General features: G+C 53.8%; 8 protein-coding genes across 8 annotated transcripts; 5 read left to right on the top strand and 3 right to left on the bottom strand.

The window, feature by feature from the left end:
* Positions 1–175: 175 nt before the first annotated feature.
* On the bottom strand, positions 176–1,829 carry MYCGRDRAFT_111073 (translocase of outer mitochondrial membrane complex, subunit TOM41; the record flags this gene model as incomplete). Its single annotated transcript, XM_003848854.1, has 3 exons — positions 176–557; positions 613–1,275; positions 1,338–1,829. The coding sequence occupies 3 exons, from the start codon at positions 1,701–1,703 to the stop codon at positions 459–461; spliced, it is 1,128 nt and encodes a 375-aa protein (XP_003848902.1).
* A 536-nt stretch (positions 1,830–2,365) lies between these two features.
* On the top strand, positions 2,366–4,015 carry MYCGRDRAFT_48593 (uncharacterized protein; the record flags this gene model as incomplete). The annotated part of the gene is made up of 2 exons (XM_003849053.1): positions 2,366–3,550; positions 3,605–4,015. Coding segments are annotated over 2 exons (1,596 nt in total), but the record flags the coding sequence as incomplete, so codon positions are not given.
* Positions 4,016–7,114: 3,099 nt separating this feature from the next.
* MYCGRDRAFT_105978 (uncharacterized protein) lies at positions 7,115–8,205 on the top strand (the record flags this gene model as incomplete). The annotated part of the gene is made up of 1 exon (XM_003849054.1): positions 7,115–8,205. A coding segment is annotated over one exon (732 nt), but the record flags the coding sequence as incomplete, so codon positions are not given.
* A 1,538-nt stretch (positions 8,206–9,743) lies between these two features.
* MYCGRDRAFT_15930 (uncharacterized protein) lies at positions 9,744–10,628 on the top strand (the record flags this gene model as incomplete). The annotated part of the gene is made up of 1 exon (XM_003849055.1): positions 9,744–10,628. A coding segment is annotated over one exon (885 nt), but the record flags the coding sequence as incomplete, so codon positions are not given.
* A 920-nt stretch (positions 10,629–11,548) lies between these two features.
* Positions 11,549–11,847, bottom strand: MYCGRDRAFT_19110 (uncharacterized protein; the record flags this gene model as incomplete). Its single annotated transcript, XM_003848853.1, has 2 exons — positions 11,549–11,590; positions 11,668–11,847. Coding segments are annotated over 2 exons (222 nt in total), but the record flags the coding sequence as incomplete, so codon positions are not given.
* A 382-nt stretch (positions 11,848–12,229) lies between these two features.
* On the bottom strand, positions 12,230–14,344 carry MYCGRDRAFT_76401 (uncharacterized protein; the record flags this gene model as incomplete). Its single annotated transcript, XM_003848852.1, has 1 exon — positions 12,230–14,344. The coding sequence occupies one exon, from the start codon at positions 14,222–14,224 to the stop codon at positions 12,230–12,232; it is 1,995 nt and encodes a 664-aa protein (XP_003848900.1).
* A 187-nt stretch (positions 14,345–14,531) lies between these two features.
* Positions 14,532–15,568, top strand: MYCGRDRAFT_76399 (uncharacterized protein; the record flags this gene model as incomplete). Its single annotated transcript, XM_003849056.1, has 4 exons — positions 14,532–14,601; positions 14,741–15,007; positions 15,071–15,203; positions 15,260–15,568. The coding sequence occupies 4 exons, from the start codon at positions 14,572–14,574 to the stop codon at positions 15,328–15,330; spliced, it is 501 nt and encodes a 166-aa protein (XP_003849104.1).
* A 354-nt stretch (positions 15,569–15,922) lies between these two features.
* MYCGRDRAFT_111069 (uncharacterized protein) lies at positions 15,923–18,138 on the top strand (the record flags this gene model as incomplete). Its single annotated transcript, XM_003849057.1, has 4 exons — positions 15,923–16,063; positions 16,123–16,219; positions 16,278–16,393; positions 16,452–18,138. 4 exons carry the CDS (start codon positions 15,947–15,949, stop codon positions 17,775–17,777), a joined length of 1,656 nt encoding a protein of 551 aa, XP_003849105.1.
* Between the last annotated feature and the right edge of the window lie 3,282 nt (positions 18,139–21,420).

Raw genomic sequence — 21,420 nt, 5'->3', positions numbered from 1 at the left:
TGTCAGTTCACGGAGTGATTTGATCATTGATGTTGTTGATGAGGTAGAGGTCTACATGTGCAAAGGCTGAGATTGACCGCTGATCTGCAACAGCTTAGCGAGCTTCTGTAACGCTTTCACAAGACGTGAACTCAACAGCACAGTCGCGTTCATGTCGACGTGGATGGAAATGTCAAGGAATACCTGATAGCTCATTCTTCTTGTAGAAGCTGCTGTTTCTTCTCCGACTGTTAAATGTACACCTCCCATGCCTCTACATAGCGCCACGCACCGCCACGTACACAACACCGCTCCCAATGCTATGCCGGAGAACATACAATGCCGTACCTCAGTATCCGAGAGCTTTGGCCATTACTGTTGTCAACAGCCCGCCGCATGTGGCAGGCCATGCGGTAGTGATCCACGACGACTTTTATTATACAGAGAGAAGAGTAAATTTTGGCGGGTCAACCTCCTGTTTAAAACGGAGGGATCGCGCCGCTGATTCTCTCCTGTTGTTCCATGAGCTCTTCGCTGGATGCCTCGATCGAGACGGCGAGACCGAGCTTGGCGGAGTTCTGAATCCTTGTGTTAGCTGTGAGTTCGAGCGAGAAAATCCAAAGCTCGACATACCTTGACGTGATCGAGCTCACCCGCGAAGGTGATGCGGACTGGCGGCGCAACGACCTTCTCGAGCAAACATCCGAGCTTGCCCTGGCTGTCCACTTGCGCCCTGAAAATGGATCGCGAGAATTCGTACTTTGCGCCCAGCGTAGCCACACCCTCTGCTCGTGCGGCGCCCATCATTGGATTTCCTCCGGACAGGCCAGCGAATTGTAGGTTCACATCGACACCAGTCTCAACCTTGTCCATCAGTCTCCTCCAGTAGCTCACTTGCATGCCACCCTGAGTCAGAAGTTGCGCGCTGGCGATCCAGTCATCGCCCTTGTATCGTCCTGCGTAGCTCATGGCCACCTCCGGGCCCATTCCACCACCTGGCTTTTGCAATACACCCTCGATTCCGAGTGATAACCTGGGAGTGACGCTCTGGAGGTATGATCCGATGAACATTCCCGTCAATCCACCTTCCAACACACTCGGATTGATGCTCTTGAGAGATGCGGTGAAGTCGTCGCCAGTGTAGTCCTGTTCGAGAGATACTTGCGCGCCACCTGGTCCAGCCATCGAGCCAGGCTGAATCTGCACCGCGAGTTTGTTGATGAGACGGCTTGTGATGCGGCCATTAAATCGAGCGTTGAGGGAACCGTCGGAGTCGAGCTGAGCTTGGCAGAGCATCTGAAAGAAGACATGTTAGCTTGCTGATGGGATTGCTTTCCCATCTCCTCGAATCGGCATACATTGTTGGTGCCATACAAGGCGAGGAATGTGTAAGGCGAGAGCATCTGGGATCCGCTCGAGAAGGCATGGCTGATCTGGAAGAGTGGCAGGATGGAGAAGGTCTTGTTGAGCTCCGCGCGCAAACCAGAGAATATCTGGTTGGTGAGGAAGACATCGCGCTGGACCTCCTTTGCTATTTGATCGACTGTGCCTGGGTTGCTGAGACCGAGCGCATCTCTCCGTGCCTGGAAGCTCTGATATGTGTCGAGGACGGTGTCGAGGAATCCCCCTGTTCGCACTGACGGCAGTGTTACATCTTGCGGAGGGAACTCGACTTCGACAGGGACTGGCACCGCAGTTTTTTCGAGAGGTACCGTTGTCGCCATGTTGTGTGGATGTGCGCTGGGGAATGAATGACTGGTGGTGCGATGGACTGAGTCGACCGATTATCTCGGACCGCGGGACGGAGATATGCGATGGCGGTCGGGGAGGAGGGCGAGGATGGTGTCCTGGTACAGTGATGATGAGCTCGCGTGTATTCGAAAGTTTGAACTGAACTCCAGTGTCGGCGTAAAGTTCTTGTTGACTGAGATGTACGCCTGTAGCAGTATATATGATACCGCTGATGTCTTCCGGCTTGGAGCTTTATTAATCTCCAACTAAAGTACAACCACCAACCACCTACGGCACCTTATCTTCCCACCTTGCGGTCCAACATAAAACCACAAAGAAGACCTCTTCCGCTGCCCAGATCCTCGCTCTACCAGACTGTTTCGATCTCGCTCACTCGCTCCAACGGCGCGGAAAGAAATCGAGTCGCTCAGTGTCTTTCCGAATCTCCGATCAGCCTCATTGTCCGCTTTCCCGACTAGGAAGCTGCGCGATACGAGCCCCAGTGAATACCTCAATTCTCGGTCTTGCTGTCTCACGACAGGGACCACTTCGCCTGGCTTGGCTGCGACCCGGACGTAATCACTCGCTATGGACACATTACTGTAAGGAGCTCCGCTTCTTGAATATCAAGATAGCAATCGCTGACACGAAGACCAACAGAACCGCCGATCTGGCCGCGAAATCGCTGAGCTTTCGGCGCCGCTCCAGCACATTCGTTGACGCCATTCATGATTTGCCCCAGAAGGAGTCCATGGCTCCTGCGCAGCTCTACTCTACCGAATCTGGCCGACTTTTCCACTCAGGACGAATCGTAATCGCAACTGTTGGTCTACCAGCCCGAGGCAAAACACACATCAGTGTTGCACTCGCGCGATACCTCAGATGGCTTGGAGTTAAGACTCACATCTTCCATCTGGGTGACTATCGCCGTGATATCGTCGGACCCAACGGCGAGGTCCCTGACGACTATTTCCACGTCAATGCCAGCACATCATCGGTCCTACTCCGGAACAAGATTCTCAAGAAGTGCCGGGAAGACATTCTCCATTTCCTCAACCATGAGAACGGTCAAATTGCAATCTACGACGCTGTCAATCCACTGGGAACTGGTCGCCGTGCACTGGCCAAGGAGTTTGAGAAGCATAATGTGCAGACCATGTTCATTGAAAGCCATTGCACCGACGAGCGCATTATCGAGGAGAATGTACGATCAGTGAAGATCAGCTCGCCAGATTACATTGGATGGACGCCGGAGGATGCTGTCAAGGACTATCTCCGCCGTATCAACGCGCGGATACCTCACTTTGAGTCTGTCGAGGAGTCGGACCTGCACTACGTCAAGATGATTAATGCTGGCGAGAGGGTGGTCGTGAACAACTGTGCATTCGGCTACTTGTCGCAGCGGATTGTCTTCTACCTGCTCAACCTGCACATCAAAAGCCGTCAGACTTACTTTTGTCGTGCTGGGACCACACTCGCAGAGGAAAGCTACAAAGGAGATGCAAGTCTCAGTGCGGAAGGCCAAGACTATGCACGCAAAATGACCGATGCGTTGGAAGCACATCGAGAATCGGAAAGACTAAATCTGATTCAGCATGGCGCTCCAGAATCGACTGCTCTCAAACCGCTCAATGTCTGGACGTCGACCCGCAAGCGGACAGTCGAGACTTCACATTGCCTGGCAGAGAGGGGCTACCGAGTGAGGCAGCGAAGTCAAATGAGCCAGCTCAATCCTGGAGTCTGCGAGAAGCTGAGTGAGCGCCGGATCCGAGAGATGTTCCCTGAGGAAGTTGCGAAGCACGAGCAGGACCCATATCACCACAGATATCCACGAGCAGAGGTGAGATCACGAGGGTGGACTGGATTGTAACGATCAAGCTGACATACCATCTAGTCCTATCACGACCTCGCAGTTCGTCTCGAGCCTATCATTCTCGAGCTAGAACGCGAGCAAAATGATTTACTCATCATCGCCCACGAGTCCGTCCTACGAGTCCTCTACGGCTACCTCATGGCCTGTTCAGCAACCGACATCCCCAGCCTCGAATTTCCACGCGATGAGATCATCGAGATCATTCCAGCTTCTTACAACAACAGTGCCAAACGCATCCACATTGCCGATCTGCACCCCAAACTCGTGCCCGGCAGTCCAGAGGATCTCAAAATTCCTGTACCGCCCTCCGGTGCAGTGTCGCCTTTCAGTGGAGTCGGTACGCCAGCGAACGGATCGAACACGCCGGAAAACCGAGATATTGACAGTGCTACTCTTCCGATGAGTATTGAGGGGACCATTAGTCCGAGGTAAGTCAAGCCTGGTGGGCAGAAGTCATCGTTGGAAACGGAGGCTGACGCAAGACAGAACTTAGGGAAGTCTCGACGAAGGGCCTCCTCCATCCTCGATCAGGAAGGCGCTGTTAGCTCACAAGAAAGCGATGAGTGAAGGATCAAACAGCACGAGGAGTGAGGGAAGCACGAAGAGCGCTCAGAGAAACTCGGCGCAGATCGGACGGACCGTTTCCGGGTTCTTGGATGCGTACACTGCGAGTGAACTAGAGGCCGGCGCAGATGATCTGGCTTGATAGCCTTCTTGATTTGTTGATTTGTTGTTGTAGATGTCGGAACAAGGCTAGCGAGATACCCAACCAGCTTCGACGCACAATGATCAGGTGGGACAGTACCGTCCACATTTCTTTGGGAAGTGACGGCGAAGGTTGAGCGCTTCTAGTGTGTGCATGGTCATGTCGATACCCGTCAATTGCACGGAAAAGGCAGCATTGTCTCTTGTGATTCACCGGGCTTCGTTTCTATCGGATCCTGCCATTCTTCCACCACAACTCCCAATAAACGCCGAGGATGTACATCGGCTCATTCCTTTAGGATCCTCTTCGATCGCAGGATCCACTGTCGACGAAGGGCAGACTCGTCTTGTGTGTGGAAGGAATCATATGGCTTCGGCGTGGACGTCGATGTTAAGTCGACTATTCCTGTAGGATGCAGGTGCTCCGAAGATTGAGTTAGATACACAGCTTGACCTCCGTGTTGCAGCCTCCTACTTGTCAATACATCACCACTCACGCCTCCCAGTTCACGCAAGCGAGTATCAAGATTACACACCGAGCCACAAGCATCAATTGAGCGCCAACAAGCCAAGCACAAATCCAAAACAATGTCCTGGATAGCAGAAGTACACAACCCGCGAACCCCAACCCTAACCCTAAAACCACTTCTCCCACAACTAACACCACATCAAGGCAATCCTCAACCTCCACAACTATCGCAACTCCATCTCCATCAAAAAGTCTCTCCTCGAGAAGTCGCCAGATCCTCTGCGAATCGGCATCCTCTCCGCCGCAGCAATAAACTATGCCGCCATAATCGACCCCATCGCAACCCACCCCTCTTGCACTCTCCACTCCATCGCCGCCCGCTCCCTCACCCGCGCAGAAGCCCAAATCAAAAAATACTCCCTCGGCAACCTCACTCCACCATGTAAACCATACGGCTCTTACCAAGACCTCCTCGACGACGATGAGGTCGACGCAGTGTACATTCCTCTCCCCAACGGTTTACACGCGGAGTGGACGATCAAAGCCCTGAGGGCGGGCAAGCATGTATTAGTGGAGAAGCCGATGGCGAGTAATGCGGAGGAAGTGAGAGAAGTGAGGGCGGAGGCGGAGAAGGCGGGAAGGGTGGTCATGGAGGCATTTCATTGGAGGTTTCATCCGGCGGCGCATTGGATCCGGGAGAGGATTGACGGGGGAGGATGGGGAGTGGTGGAGGGGGTGGAGGCGAGGTTTAAGATTCCGAGGGGGGCGTTGGGGAGGGATGATAGTGAGTTTGATGCTTCCCGTTTTTTTGGTCTCTTTCGATCCGGCGCGTGATTGGGATATGTGCTGATGAGCTGTCGAGTTCGCTTTTCCTACGACCTCGCGGGCGGCGCCAGTATGGATCTCGCATACGTCTTCAGTGCCTGCTGCTACTTCAGCGGTCAGCCCACAGACTCTGACATTACCGTCACCTCGGCCACTCCCCGACTACACCCCTCCGATGACCGAATCGACGAAGCAATGGACGCAACTTTCACGCTCTCCTCCCCTGGCGCTCAACCTGTCACATGCCACGCTATAGCGGACATTGCACTACCACCTCTGCTAGGCATTATCCCGCAAGTCTGGGAATTGACATCCACAGTCGTGATCGATTTGATGAAAGCGAGAGTCGAGTTCTCAAATTTCTCGGTGCCGACTTTCATGCACTCCATCACGGGTCGCGAGAAGGATCAGGAGGGTAAGCTGACGGGTAAGAAGACGGTGGAGAAAGTGTGGACGGGTGGGTCGGAGTGGGAGAAAGCAGGTGTTGAGGGGGAGGCGTGGTGGACGACTTATCGGTGGCAGTTGGAGGGGTTTGTTCGCATGGTGAGGGCGGAGGAGGGAGGTGAGGCGTATACTGGGCCTGTGGTGAGTATGGAGGAAAGTGAGCAGGTGATGAGAGTCGTTGATGCGGTTTATGAGAAGGCTGGGATGCCGAAGAGAGGGTTGTGAAGGTGCACTTGTTGAGGTGTTCAGGACTTACCTGTCGTCGTCGATCAGAGTCCGCACAATAATGCACATACACGGAGGTCTCTGCAAGGACTTCCCAGTTCATACTCGCAGCCACAGCGTCAAGCAAACTGTTTTCGAAAATAGATGTACCTTTTCCTTCAGCCGCAAGCGACATCCATATCTGCCACAAGCCAATCACGACGACTGCAGCTATGATGACAAGGAAAGCCATTGAAGATTACCTTAATACATCGTGGAAGCCAAACCAGATGTCTTCCTTCACACAGGAGGTAGTCCCATGCTCATCAATACTTCCCGATCGCAGGTCCAGTGAGTAGCAAACGCGAACACGCTCTCACGCATAGGCTCTCCAATGCACTCCCTCGGCACCACATCTGCACTTAAATCCTGCAAAGCACAGATCTCGCTTGCTGGCATCCCGCCATTCGCTCTCACCGTCATATGCTCCTTGCCGCTCGAGGCGAAGCTTGTACGAGTACACATGTCGTCGTCCGCGTTGGAAACAGGCCCGTTGTTGCACGAGTTGTGCATTGGACCCCGTGCTTGTCTCGGAGCGAGGATCGATCAAATTGTGTGTATCATGTGCAGAGAAGAAAGAAGACGAAATGATCTCGCGAGCAGCACGCGTAGTGGGATGACATGGCTGGCGAATGTGGGGTGGGGTCAGATAATTCATGCGCTAGAACTAGCACTGTGAAAGCTGCATTGATGTTTGTGAATGACATAAAGAGTCCTGCCAACACGACGAATACATTCGACAGAACAACGAGGAAACTTCACATTTACATCCTCACCAATTGATACAACATATTCACCATCTTCTCGAGCACATATATCAACCATTTCGACCACGACAAACGGGTTATTCCCACGGATGCAGCGGCCCGCAGCGCGGCGCTACTGTGGTCCGTGGGCATACGCGACTTGGAGAACGCGAGACCTTTCTGCATACCACGCAGTCTCAGCAACCTCACCGACCTCCGACACGACCTCCTCATTCATACCTTGACATCTTCTCCTCCTCCATGATCATCCTCACCAACATGGACAATCTCGCCAACTAATACTCACTCGCACATCACTGACACGCTTCTACGCGCGCATATCAAGCGGGGCCCCAAAACCCACTGCTGCACCGAGTTTTGCGGCTGCCAACATCCTCACTGCAGCCACCTCGCGTTCTGACAGCATCTCCGCCGTCATGGACAACCTGTCTGGCGCAGCCAACAAGGCAATGCCGTCGACAGAAGACAAACAGACAGCATCACGCCGTCCCTCACTACTACCCGCGTTCGAGCCCTTTTCCTCCTCCCCGGGCCTCCCACGAGCGGCCAACAAACGCAAATTCGACGATGCCGCCCTCAACGACGACCGCAAGTACTATCCAACACCTATACCCACCTCATCGACCATCATCCCACCGTCATCGTCGCCTGCAGCTGCGCGTTTGACGCGTCCGGGCCTCAAGCGAACCGTGTCCATCCTCTCCGAACGCGCACCTCTCAGCGACGTGCCCTCGCTCAATCTTCACCCCAATGGCGAGCCTGTACTCATGGGCCGCTCGAGCAACTCCTCCGACTACCAACTCTCCGCCAACCGTCACATCTCGCGGATCCACGTGCGAGCTTCATATCACGCTCCCGACTCGGCGTATCCGGAGGGAAAAGTCGAGGTGGAGTGTCTTGGGTGGAATGGAGCAAAAGTACACTGTCGAGGGGAGGTCATTGAGCTGGCCAAGGGAGAACAATTCGTGTCGGGCAAGCCGCAGAGTCAGATCATGGTCGATGTGCAAGATACGCGTGTTATGCTGGTGTGGCCGAAGGAGTCGCCGAGAGACCCTTCGTCCATTGAGTCGAGGTCACCATGGCTTGGGGAGTCTCCGAGCAAGCGTGCTGTGGAGACATTCGCGTCCAGTCCGCCAGCTATGAACATGCCGCGTCTTGCGTCGCCGGTCTCGCCGACGTTGGGATTCGGTGGTACATTTGCAACGACGTTCCAAGCGGATGCTGCCGACGATGGACCCGTGCAGGTCTATGAAGACCACAGCTCTGATGAGGATGCTCCTCATGACTTGACGCCTCGAGCAGAGCGTGTAGGCACGCCGTCACCAGTCCGTCCCGTCTCGGCAATCAACCTTGGCAAGTCCCTTGATTCTGTCCCGTCCGATCCCGAAGACTTCTCCGAGCATGATGAGGAGAATGATCCTATTGTGCACTCTTTCGGTCCATTTGGTGAAAACCTCATGTCCCGCTTCGAGTCCTTCAGCTCCCGCTCGCCCGAGCGTGCACGCAAGCCTCTCAAGGCAACGCCCAACTCACCGGGCCGCACCGGCTCGACCTTATTGTTCAACAGAAGCCCTGTCAAGAACCATGTGATCAATCAGCTGGCCTTCTCTCGCATCCACTCGCTGCCGCTGTCGACTATCCACAGCAACCTCCCAGCAGAGCTCCGTGGCGCCATGGCAAAGCCATCCGACAATGAGAGTCAAGAGGTATTGTCGACTGCCGAGCTCAAGACCATCCTCGATGGCATTCCATGTGTTGGTGAAATCAGCCGCGAGGGCAAAGATGCCGCCGGCAAACTGTTGGAGAGCGAGTTCTATTACGTCCCTGAAATGGATGTTGATGTCAACCGTCGCGATACCGTGACCCTCAGCCTGGGCAAGACCAGCATTCGCGCTGCACGCAAGCAGCATAAGGTATGCCTGTCCCGTTACCCACTATCATGCCCTCATACTGACCCCTCTTCTCAGCAATACTACTGGAAGCGTCCACGTCACTGAACGCTTCTCCTGATCGTCAAATCTGTCCGTCCGCGCAGCGTCCTCCATGGAAACGGCATGCGCTATATGTTATTTGGCTTCTTTATGCTTCGATGATTCCCCTGCATAGCGACGATGGAGTTGTTCAAGGACACGGCGACCAGCGGGCGTCGGACTGGTTACCAGCATGTATTATCATGTCGTGTTTTCGCCCATCTTGGTTTACGAAATGGTATTGGCGCATCTCACCAGCGGTGTGAGATTGCTCGGAGAAGAAGGGTCTGCGCTTAGGGTTCTGTCGGAAGGGCGCGTAGACGGATGCACTGTCGCGCATGTGCCAGCAATGGCGACGGTATTAAAGAGGATGGAATGGGAATTCTCAGAATATGTTAGAACGACATGAGAGCAATGAAAAGATGTTTGTTGTGATCGTCTTCGGCAGGGAGAGCTTGTTCACGTGGAAGGGATGACGTTGCGGGAAAACGCGGGGCAAAGCGGACATCGGTCCGTACCAAAGATGCCTGTACGAGATTTACGAGCTGTTGGTGAGCTCCGACTTCGACATCAAGCTCAAGGCGACGACTTGTCTACCACTCACTGCTTCCAACATTCATCGACTCAATATGCATCTGCTAGCCCTCCCAGCAGCTTTGTCGGTCTTAACTTACACGAGCGCCTTGCCCTCCATCTCCTCCTCGTCCTCACCGAAACCCCTCCCCCTCCTCATCTGGCACGGCCTAGGAGATACCCACGACGCCGAAGGTCTGCACTCCGTCGGCTCCCTCGCCGAGTCGATACACCCACAAACCTACACCTATTACATCCGCATCGACGACGACAGCGGGGAAGACAGGAAAGCGACTTTCTTCGGCAACTTGACGGCGCAAGTGGAGAAAGTATGCGGCGACATCCAGGCTGATCCGAAACTGCTGGATCCTACGACGGGCACGATACGGGTGGATGCGTTGGGGTTCTCACAAGGAGGACAGTTCTTGAGGGGCTTGGTGCAGACGTGTGAGGGACTAAGTGTGAGGAGCTTGGTCACATTTGGGAGTCAACATAATGGCATCGCGGAATTGAAAGCGTGTGGGACGTGGGATTTACTGTGTAAAGGCGCACTGGCGTTGGCGAGGGGAAACATTTGGAGTGCATATGTCCAATCGCACGTCATTCCCGCGCAATACTTCCGCTCCGTTAACGACACGACGGGACTCGGCAGTGAGGAATACCTCTCCTCCAGCGGCTGGCTCGCAAGGATGAACAACGAGCTTGAGGTCAAAAATTCGACCTACAAGCAGCGAATCAGCGAACTGGAGAATTTCGTCATGTTCATTTTCGAGGAGGATACAACGGTGATTCCAAAGGAGAGTGGATGGTTCGCGGAGGTTAATGGCACGGATGGGAAGGTTACGGAGTTGAGGGAGAGGAGAATGTTCAAGGAGGATTGGTTGGGGTTGAGGGAACTGGATGAGAAGGGTGGGTTGGTGTTTGAGACGACGGAGGGGGAGCATATGCAGTTGGATGAGGAGGTTTTGAGGAGGACTTTTGGGAGGTATTTTGGGCCGGAGAGGAGGGTGGGAAGGGCTTCCGTGGAAAAGGAGTCTATTGAATGTGTGGAAAGGAGCTGGGTGGCGTGGTTTGGAGGTTTATTGGAGATGGGCATGGAGAGATGGCATGCTGGTCTGTAGGGACTGTAGAGTCGGTGTACAGAACGACTCTTCGATGATAATGGATCGTGACTGGTACGGTGTCGAGAACGCCTTGTGAGCGCTCTGGATACGGGAGCAGACCTGCTAAGTAGGTGGCTGGCTGAGTGGCATCTGGCTGTCCTGCTAATTTACCTGTACATGCACTGCCATATTGTCTTCAGCTGGTCTGTAATGTTGTCTTTGCGTGTCCTGCCATGTTAACTTGAGTTGTCCCGTCATGGCCAAGCCGAGCTGCCAGTCGTGATGCCTCGAGTTGGCCTGCAATACCTTGGCCGTACTGCAACGGGACTTCGAGAGGTTCTGCTCAGTTGTTGTCAGTTGTTGTCAGTTGTCCGACTACCCCTCTACGCCAGCACGGCGTCTGAATGATGTTGGTCCGTTAAAAACAGATCACCGCAGTTCCATCAACACGCCTCACACAGCACAACATGGTCTGAAATCCGAATCATGGATGCATGTCTTGATCATTCCGCTGTCTGAAATGCTACTCTGACCTGACGAGCGCAAGCGTTCCCACTCCCTCCCATCTCACAACAGCAATCCACAAAAAACTCCGCCATCCATTCCTCTGCCTTCCTCGAGCGAATCGTCTACTTCAGCTTCTTCTTTGGGCGGAGCTGGTTGGTGTGTCCGCACTTCTTCTTGCGGCAGTTGGTGGCACGTGGGGGAAGGCGGGCCTGTGTTGATGTGTTAGTCTCGTCGCGGGCCGGTGGAATTGTTCTCGATCCTCAACGTACGTAGCACTTTCGGCAGATCATCTTGTCGCAGTTGTACTTGGAGGCAAGAGCCTTGAGCGAGGGCTCGATGATTCCACCACGGAGACGGAGAACCAAGTGGAGAGTCGACTCCTGTATCGAATTGTCAGATCATCGCCTTGTCCTGCGTTATCCACATGCTTTATCCATCCTCCTCAATATCTGCGCACCTTCTGGATGTTGTAGTCGCTAAGAGTTCGGCCATCCTCGAGTTGCTTTCCGGCGAAGATCAATCGCTGTTGGTCCGGTGGAATGCCCTCCTTATCCTGGATCTTGCTCTTGACGTTGTCGATGGTGTCGGACGACTCCACCTCGAGGGTGATAGTCTTGCCCGTGAGGGTCTTCACGAAACTGTCATGACTTCATTAGTATCGCTGTATTGCGGAAGGCTCGGTGGGCGTATGGATGGTAGAGGAAGTGGACATGTGTCGCCACGCTTCACTCGGTATCGCATCGGATGGGGGGAACATACATCTGCATGTTTGCTGGTTTTCTGGTGGTTGATGTCGACAATGTCCAGGCTCGGTCGTGACGGAAGTCGCACTCCAGTGCAATTTTGGGGCTTGGCGCGGCGGCAGGAACGATCGAATTAGCTAAAATTGATGCCTGAGGCATGAGCTTACGACAGACCAGGTGAACAGGACGAGAACTCTTGATTCATCACAGATGAATCACTTTTGAAGTCACGTATCAATGGACAGCATTCTGACACATGTCATTCAGCCCATTCCACTACGACTCTATCCCCAAGCCATCGCGAAGATCCACAAAATGCTCCCTGACTTCATCCGCCAACTTCCCCTCAGTCTCGCCAATAATCGTACAGACCAAGGAATAGTTGTTGAACAAAAATCTCTCCCGCTTCCTCACTTCGGCAACGCCCTTGCTCAGTTTGATTAAGAACGCTTCGAAATCTCCTCTCAGTCTTCCCAGACTATTCGCCACCGGCTCATCATCCCCTGCCTCACTGCTCAATGCGAGAATGCCTTGAATGAAGTTGGCGAAGCGCTGCGTCAACGGATGAGGTGCAGTATTCGACGCGCTTGAGCTTGACGTTAATGTCAAGGCCGAGCCTGTTGGTTTGCCAGATAATGATGCCGTAGCCTTGCGGATCGAGTCGCAGTGCGCATCGATGATTTGCTGGAAGCGAGGCCAGAGGATCATGTTCGTGCCATTGATGTAGCCTTCCGCTACTGGCACTTTGCGTCGCTGGAGCTCAAATGCAAAGTGTTGAGTCAGACGGACGCACGTGAGTACGCCGAGAGCATCATGTGTCTGCTCGATGAGCTGCTTCGTCAGACTTTGACCCAATTCGAAAGTTGGCTGGAAGATCTCGTTGAATCTGCGATTGGTCGTCTGGAATGGCTGTTTCGTGAAGAATTCGGCCAGGAACGAGTACTCAGCGCAGGCATTGTCTACCAACGCCAGGTTGAGAGCTCGAAATGGTACCTCCAAATAATGCGTGCCTTTGTCGTCTTCTGCCGCAAAAGAAGGTAAGGCAGTGTCATTTGCAGTCCGCAGAATGTCCACTCGTCGGCCGATGGAAAACGCGTCATGAGGTGCAGCACTTTTGCCTCCCCTCTTCACGCCGCTCTCCGCCGCAAGTACTTCAGTCTGGTCGATGATGTGAACAGTGAGCTTCTCCAGTGCGGCCTTGTATCTTGTGAAGTTGTGCACATAGTACCATCGCATGGTATTCGTGTAGGCCTGCGAAATCTCCGCGCCAAGTTCGGGCTGTTTCTTCGACAGAAATGCAAACACATCCCGATATCGTAGGAAGCTGTTTTGTTGAATAATCTGTGCGTTGATGCTGGGAGATCGCAAGGCTTTGATCTGAGCAACGACATAATCTCGAATCCGCTCTACCGCCTTGTTGGAAACATCTTCGATGAATGGCTGAACGTCCTGCGCCGCCTTGATATCTTTGCCCTCCTTGATCTTTGCATCTATCGATTTCGACCGTTTCTCCACTTCTTGAAGAGACTTGATCCATTGCTCGTCCACGATCCCTTCAGTGATCTTTCGAACAACTCCTGGAGGAATCACAAAGGCCTCAACTTCCGGACCAAGAACCTTGTCGACGGCCTTCCTATTCTCAAGCCTGTTGTTAAGCGTCGTAGACCTGTTCTGCAAAGTCTCGATCTCTGTGGACACAGCAGCTAGCTCAGCTTGAAAGCTCGTCAAGTACGACTCGACAGATTTGAGCACCTCGTCGCAGGCAAGAATGGACTTGTGCAAGTCTTCAAATTTGTCCTTCTCCTTCTCGAAATCGTCGATCGCCTCAGTCTTGCCTGTGCCATTCTGCAACGCTTTTCCATCAGGAGATATGTTGGCGAATTCCTCCAGGTCAAGTCCCCCGAGGTCGATTCCATCTGCAATTGCGACACGGTCCTCTATTGTCTCTCCATCTTCTCCTTGACTTCTGCTCGGACCAAGAATCTGCTCCAATACAGCGAGTGGGTCTGCGACTTCGTTTGCTGAACCAGCCAGCTGTTCTCTCAGATTTGAACCACTCGGAACTCTTGCACTCGACGGGAGGCTTTCAGTAGATCCAATGAGCGAGGCCACTGAGAGGGATGAAGATCGTGGTTGAAGGCCAGGTCGACGAGGAAGTGTACTCGGACCAAGCTGGACAGATCGTCGCGACGCAGGGTGCGGTCGATTCGGGTTTGGAGAAGTTGTTTGCTCACGCGATGGTGCGGAGAAGCGTTCCAGCCATATGCTCATGGCCGCGGAGGAATCAGACTCGCTCCAAGTTGCATGTCAGTCTTGAGGATCAATCACGAGCACGGATAGTCCACTTTGCGTGAGATCGCTCCTTCCGTTCTCCTGCTCAAAGTGCTTACACCAAGCCACTTGAGTACAACTCACGCCGCGCAATTTGAACAGGAGCTCGGAGGCACAATCCATGTTCATCCTCGAGAGCTCAAGAATCCGGCTTAGTCAGCGAAACTCACAGCCCTGGAGATCCCCTCGTTTTTCACACAGATTCCGTCCACCACTTCCACTCGACTCCACCCGGATCACTCCTACACAACACCCATCAGAACGAACACCGCTACACTATCTTCAAAATGGCCGACGCTACCAACAACGATGCCCAGGTGAGCAGCGATCCATGTTCCACCCTAAGACACGATCCCATACCGCTCAATCCTACCCCACCACAGCCACCGATCAATTTCGCCGATGCGACCACCGTACTTCCACTGCGCGCAGCCTGCTAACCATATCGCCACACAGCATGAGGTCTCCTTCGACAGCGCCGATGCTGGTGCCTCCACCACTTTCCCGATGCAGTGCTCTGCCTTGAGGAAGAACGGCCACGTCGTCATCAAGAACCGCCCATGCAAGATCGTCGACATGTCCACCTCCAAGACCGGCAAGCACGGTCACGCCAAGGTCCACTTGGTCGCCATCGACATCTTCACCAGCAAGAAGTACGAAGATCTGTGCCCATCCACCCACAACATGGATGTGCCCAACGTCTCCCGCCGCGAATTCCAGTTGGTAAGGAGGATCACATGAGAAGGATAGCATACAACAGGACTTTTGCTGACCCATGTGGTGCAGCTCGACATCACCGACGATGGCTTCCTCTCCCTCATGAACGACAACGGAGACACCAAGGATGATGTCAAGGTTCCAGATGGTGAGGTTGGCGACAAGATCAACAAGCTGTTCAAGGAGGAGGAGAAGGACACCAGTAAGCAAGATCGGAGAGCCATACATCTTGGCCATACACTGACTTCGTCCTTTCAGACGTCATTATTCTCACCGCCATGGGTGAGGAGGCTGCCATCGATGCCAAGGAGGCTCCCAAGGGTGCTTGATCGCATTGCGATTCAATTCCAATATAAGTGCCTGTGGAGAGGTCGGGAGATTACTTATGGATATACGGGAGCAATGAGCGTGGCATGAGTTGGTGTTTTGCAAGCGGAGGATCCTCGTTGGGGATAAGTCGTGTGCTTCCTAGCCAAAAGGGCTCCGGCTTTTTGTGGAAAGTATTTATGAGTAGACTGACGCAGAGAGCTTGCGACGTTTAAAAGTTCTCAAGTTTCCCGATCTTGCACTATGCTCTCTCGTCTTTGAAAGTGTCTCATCGCAGTCCGTGATATTACCATTGTAATGCTCAACGTGTGGTCTGTTGAAGTGTTTGCAGTTTCTGCTGACCAAACTTTAAAACCTACCTGAGACCTGAAGTTCGACGTGAACCACTTCACGACTGCACGCGTCTACCCACCCATCGTCGAGCACGAGCTATTCTGAGTTAGAGCCGCATTGGACATTACCTCAAGGTTTCCATGTCTGGAACAGAGCAACCGCAGCAAGTCCTGTAGGTCCGGTCTCACAATAGCTGAGTATCTCGCTTCTTCGACCTTTCAACATCTTTCAACCTCATACCATTACCTCTCGGTCCGGAGCTATGAATGAGCTTCTCGGATCAGCATGTCATCTAGACGCGCCCGGAAACCGCAATGCTCACAGGAGGGATGCGCATCGCGCAGATTCAATGTTGGTGATGATGGATTCACTTACTGTGACCGCGGTCATCAGCAGTCCGAGGTTTGTCTATGGCTCCATTCCATGCATCATCTTCACGAGCCGAACTGACTTCCACAAAGCTAGGGACTGTCATTGCTGAAGATACTGGAGAGCTGGTCATTCAAGGAACGAAGAGTCGCAAGAAAGACTCTGATGCCGAATCCTTCGCAAGTCGAGGTTTGTGGGCGACCTGCTGATGATCTGATGCTATGAGCTGTGACTGACGAAGGATTAGTCTCTGGCTTCAGCGGCCCGAAAGCCTTCGAGCACTATCTTTTGTGCATACAGCTGGTCTTGAGAAAGCAACTGCGATGGCTGGTAGATGTGCAGAAGCTGCCCGACGAGCTGGAGGTGAGCACCCAAATCCATCCTGAATCCACACATGAAGCTGATCTATCCATCCATGCAGAGTCTGGTGCGAGATCTCTGGGCCCTCCGACTACGGAAGGTGCAGAGTAAAGTGTCATACGACTCTGAAACCGATACGGAGGCACAGTCCTCGCAAATGTTTAGCTCGCAGTCAGAAGGCGACACTGACGGCAAGACTGCCAATTCGCAGCGCACAAAACACAATGCTCGGAAGGTCGCAAGTGGCCCAAATCTGATGGATCTGCTCTGTCTGGACTTCACAGCCTTTTTGTTGCTGCGGATACCTTTGACAGTTGCCGACCTGACGAGCTGGGTCAACGATGGCACGCTGTGCTACTACCGAGCCTCGAAGGAAATTCCTCTCTCAATGCGGGAGCGGTTGCCAGGACACCTACAAGAACAGTTGGAGCCACAAGATCTCGTCGCTCCGGAGACGCTCCAAAGGAAGATTCTCGAGTGGCTCACAACCCTAGCCGACAACTTTGGGATGGCAGTTCCACCTGTCAACCATCCGCTGCTGCTGTATCGATGGGTAACGGAGCTATCGTTGCCGCTGGAGGTCTTCGTGGCAACGCAACGGCTCGCGCGTGTTCTGGACGTTGACTATTCCTACCGTTTGAACGCCAAGGCCGGGACCCTGATGAGTTTGCGTTGTCCGGAGATTCGACTGATGGCGTTGGTCGTCACAACGACAAAGTTGTTATTTCCTTTCGACAACGGCAGACGTTACCCTACTGACAGCAACGATCTCGGCGCGTTGCGAATGGACTGGAAAATGTGGAGCGAGCAACAACAAAATCAGGACCCCGGAGACGATTCCGCCACAAAGCAACTGTCGTACAAGGATGCCTTCTCAATGACGGAAGCTGAGAGTCTCGATCTCGCTGGCGAGTCACTCGACCAGTATCTTGATTGGTGCGAGAACAATATCGCTGCTGAAGAAGTTCGGGAGCGTGGTAGAGCGGGCAGGGAAGCAGATTTCCGGCGAACGCTGTTCAGAATGTTCCCCACCACGAGCGATTACCAGCGTACCGGCACTCGTGTGCATGATGGCGAAACGAGGAATACTGGCAGGACTTCGGCGGAAAGATTGCGCCAGGTTCAAGGCGCGCTACGTCCTGAACGGATTGTCATTGACGAAGGCACCGACGATATCCCTCGTGCGGGCAGCTCGTATCCTCAGTACAGGATTGAAGACGACCTGGATGGTGTCGCAAATGTCTTCTATACGAGAGCCTCACAACTCGCCGGGACTTCCCTGCATGACCTTTTGCGAGCGGTGTTCTCGCTGGAGCGGCGACTGATGGACAAGGAAAAGGCGCTCCGGAAGGGAGATTCGTCGCAACAGAGTACTAATCCATCATGACTCGTCGACCTCAACGTCAAGGACAAGAGCGCCAAGTCTTCGACACACGTTAGTCGGCAAAGCTTCCATGCCCGCTCCACCTGTCTGAGACAATGCAATGGCTTTGCGGGCACGGGATTCGCCCGCTGGCGGTCCCTTTGGCCCACAAAGCTTCCAGGAACTGGTAACGGTCTCTCTTCTACCGACATTTCGACCATTTGGCTAAATCTTCTGGCCTTCGAATGTTGGTTTCCATGGTTCGAGAACTTGCTCGCATTATCGAGAGTCCGCTTCTTCTGATGCGGCTGAAGGATTCGCCGAGAAGGTACACCGCGTGACCTCGACTCGGGAGGGTATTGTGGTACCCATGCGATCCTGTCGCCGATCAGTCGCATCGTGGATGCGTGATCCATGCGCGCTATTGCGATAGTGATGAGTGCCTGTAGGCGATCGCATACGCAACCTCCATTCACCTAGTGGTCCTTGTCTCACTGACGAGGTGGATGACAAAAACTGCCGCAGGTACTCCGGGCAGCGGCGCTGGGTCAAACGCCGTGGGGTGGAAACACAGGCTCGTGCAGCATGCACTGGCAATCGCTGAGCTAGCACTACTGCAAGTTGGTTGCGCCTAGCCTTGATCACCCGCGGACGGCCGAGATTCCGAGAACCACAGTATCCGACAAGGAGATTCTTATCCGCGTGCCTTTGCGGCGCATTGCCATTTGCAGTATTGAGTTTGCTTTTGCCTGCTGTCATTGCAAGGTCAAGCGAATGTTCCCGGTGGGTTACAAGGGCTCTCGAACGTGGCAATGCTGGGATTATCGCATGGTTGAGACGAAGGATCATGGGTGGGGGCGTAATCAAGGTCATCAATGGCGAGATCCGGAGGGGAGGCCGAGTCGCTGCCGTCCACAGAGGCTAATTGTCACGGCCACGCGACGACGGGGTCTTCGGACAACCTGGTCGCTCTCACATGGTTTCTTCTGGGGTATTGTGAACTAAGACGGGAATACGAGGTTACTAACAAGCAAGAGAGGCAAGGCTAGTAGGGTTGATGGAACGTAGCGAAACGCAGGAGCAGATTGTTGCAAGTGTCGAATGCCGTCGAGTGTCGAACCCTCATTGAGTGCTTTTCGATGATGGATGATTGTTCGCCTGTCGTTCAAATCGATGAGTGTTACGGCCGGCAGCGAGAAGAGTTGGAATCTTCATGTACTAATGTATATGCGGACCGTTGAGTGATTCCATGGTCGTCTGGCACGGTCCACTTGCAGTTTATGGACGTTGACCGCAAAGGCGTTGGCCCGAAATGTGGTGACAACCTGGAATGGCACCCAATGCGGAAGTTCGGGAACGAAGAGGAGTATCTGAGCGAGTCATGGTCGCCATGAAGATGTATGGTACCTTTAAGTGTAGTCAATTATTTGATGGAGAGTGGCTTCAATCATTGAGGGCGGGGTAAAGCAATAGGCATAGGAACATCGCTTCCATCATTCTTCCCACAGCCGAGCCGGGCGCGCCGTGCCTCTTAGGCGAAGCCAACCCTGGCGTTGCATGATTTTCCAAGACGCTACGACGATCCCCCGGCAAACTCAATTCGACCTCATGCTGGTTCGATGGCCGCAGTCGAGGCACGACAATGATGACTGTGCCCTAGTCCTATCGTGCCCTCTCTGCGCCGACCCATTGCCCGTCACCCCTACCACTCATTCGACCGAACCCACTTTCACCGCCCACTGCCGGACTTGAACCTGGCCTAGGGCGCCTCTATCCCTTCATTGAACCACCTATTCTGCCACCATGGACAGCGATCGGGATCTGCTCCAGGCTCGCGAATTGGCAACTCGCCTGTCACCGACCTATTGAGCAAACTCCGCATGAACTTCGGACCTTTTCAGGCGTCGTTTTGCGCTCCCCGCCTCCGCAAGGGATGGCCAATTCAGATCATGTGTATCCAATGGCAAGGGCCCGAGGCGTGCTTGTGCTGCTTTGCGAATGCGCCACCCGCTCCGAACTTGACCGATGGCCACTGAGAGAGGGCTCATGGGTTTGGAACCTGAGAGCAGCGAGAATGTACAGCAGTTGACCCGGACAGCCCGGGCCAGGCCAGGCCAGGTTTCAGTGCCGATCGGGGACCTGCTTCGCTGACGGGCCAAGGCGATCATCCACGCTCAGTGCATGCTGATGATCTCCCGCTGAGCGGACGACAGCGATGAAGGATCAAAGGAATGTACGTCCGTACGCCTCATCTTTTGCGAGATGTCGTGGTGTCTTTAAACATTTAAGCTTGATCACGGATGTGCATTGCGGCAAGGTTACTGCCGATGATTGTTGATCTGAGAATAGGCGCATGGCTAAAAGGGCGCATCTGGACTGGAATCCGTACCCCCAAGGGCAATCTGGCGTGCCATGGACGGCCGCTACTCGCGTCATTGAGCCAGAGCTATCGGCCCTGCATTGACATCCGCAAGTCGTAACGGCTTCTTCAACGGCCACGTTGGGCGCACGCAGATACGGATCTCCTCCAGTTTGTTTTGTTGTTGCCCATGTTGCATCTATTTTGTTTTACGCTATTGTGATGGACTACTCGGCTCCATACTACTGACCCCGACCTGCAATCCTCACGCGCACGTTCAGCGCTCTCCGTCGACTGATCTGCCCTTTCGACAGCTGACACATCTGCGACATTTTGCCGTCCTCGGGACACTCGCCCTTCCTTCGCGACATCCTCAAACCGCAGCACGCCTGTTTCTACCATCCTCTGCACGCACTCTCCGACGACCTGGTCACCGTCCACACAAGACCGCACTCCACCATCGAACCTCCTTGACACAGAGCCGCGATTCGGCGCCAAGTGTGGCTATCGATCCGCGCTACAGGTTCCTGGAAGCATTTCTTGGTACTCTGCGAGACATGATCGACCATCTCGACATCTCGGTCCTCTTTCGCCATTAGCTTGAACAACCCCGGGGTTGCTTGCGCACGAAGCTTTCCCACCTTCTGATCCTGGCTTCCATCAAGGCATTCCAGCCGGTCCATTACAGCTACATCGCTTCATACTCTCGACTACTGCCACGCCGCCGCATCGGCTACCACGACCAGGGCGTATTGATCGGTTCCAAGATTCTCTTCAAACACCGAATGGCATCGTCGCATAGTGAGGTTCGTCCCAGCCTTCCTTGCATTACCCTCTTCACCCTTCTGTCTCTCCTCGTGGCCCTTGTTCCACCTCTAAATCATCGTTCCCTCCGCAAGACGTGGCGCGTACTCTTGGAGATCTCAACAACGACACTTCGTCTCGCATCGTTCCGAAGGCTTGCAGTCAGCGCTTGAGGCATTGGAGCAACGCTTTCCTGGACGACGGAGGCTCAACGCAGCTCAAGATCCAACCTGTCTAACACCGCCTGCAGCCACCGACCCCACTTGCGCGCGCTTCGACTTCTCATACCACCACGCACGTCCTTTGTTTCTTCCCGGTATGGCATCCAGGATGTAACCTCCATGACGATCATTCTATTTCCGCCAACATGATCCACCACGAATGCATGCTGATTCCCTCTCAGGCGCCTTGACAGTGTCATCCGGTAGAACATAATCGATACAGCACTGTTGCTTCGATACAGCGTTTGCAATCCGCACGGGTAGACGCATCAACGGAACGACA

The sequence above is a fragment of the Zymoseptoria tritici genome, chromosome 10 (genome assembly GCF_000219625.1).
Source record: "Zymoseptoria tritici IPO323 chromosome 10, whole genome shotgun sequence".
NCBI lineage: Eukaryota > Fungi > Ascomycota > Dothideomycetes > Mycosphaerellales > Mycosphaerellaceae > Zymoseptoria > Zymoseptoria tritici.
The sequence above is the reverse complement of the archived record's forward strand: the minus strand, read 5'-3'. Positions and strand labels throughout refer to the sequence as shown.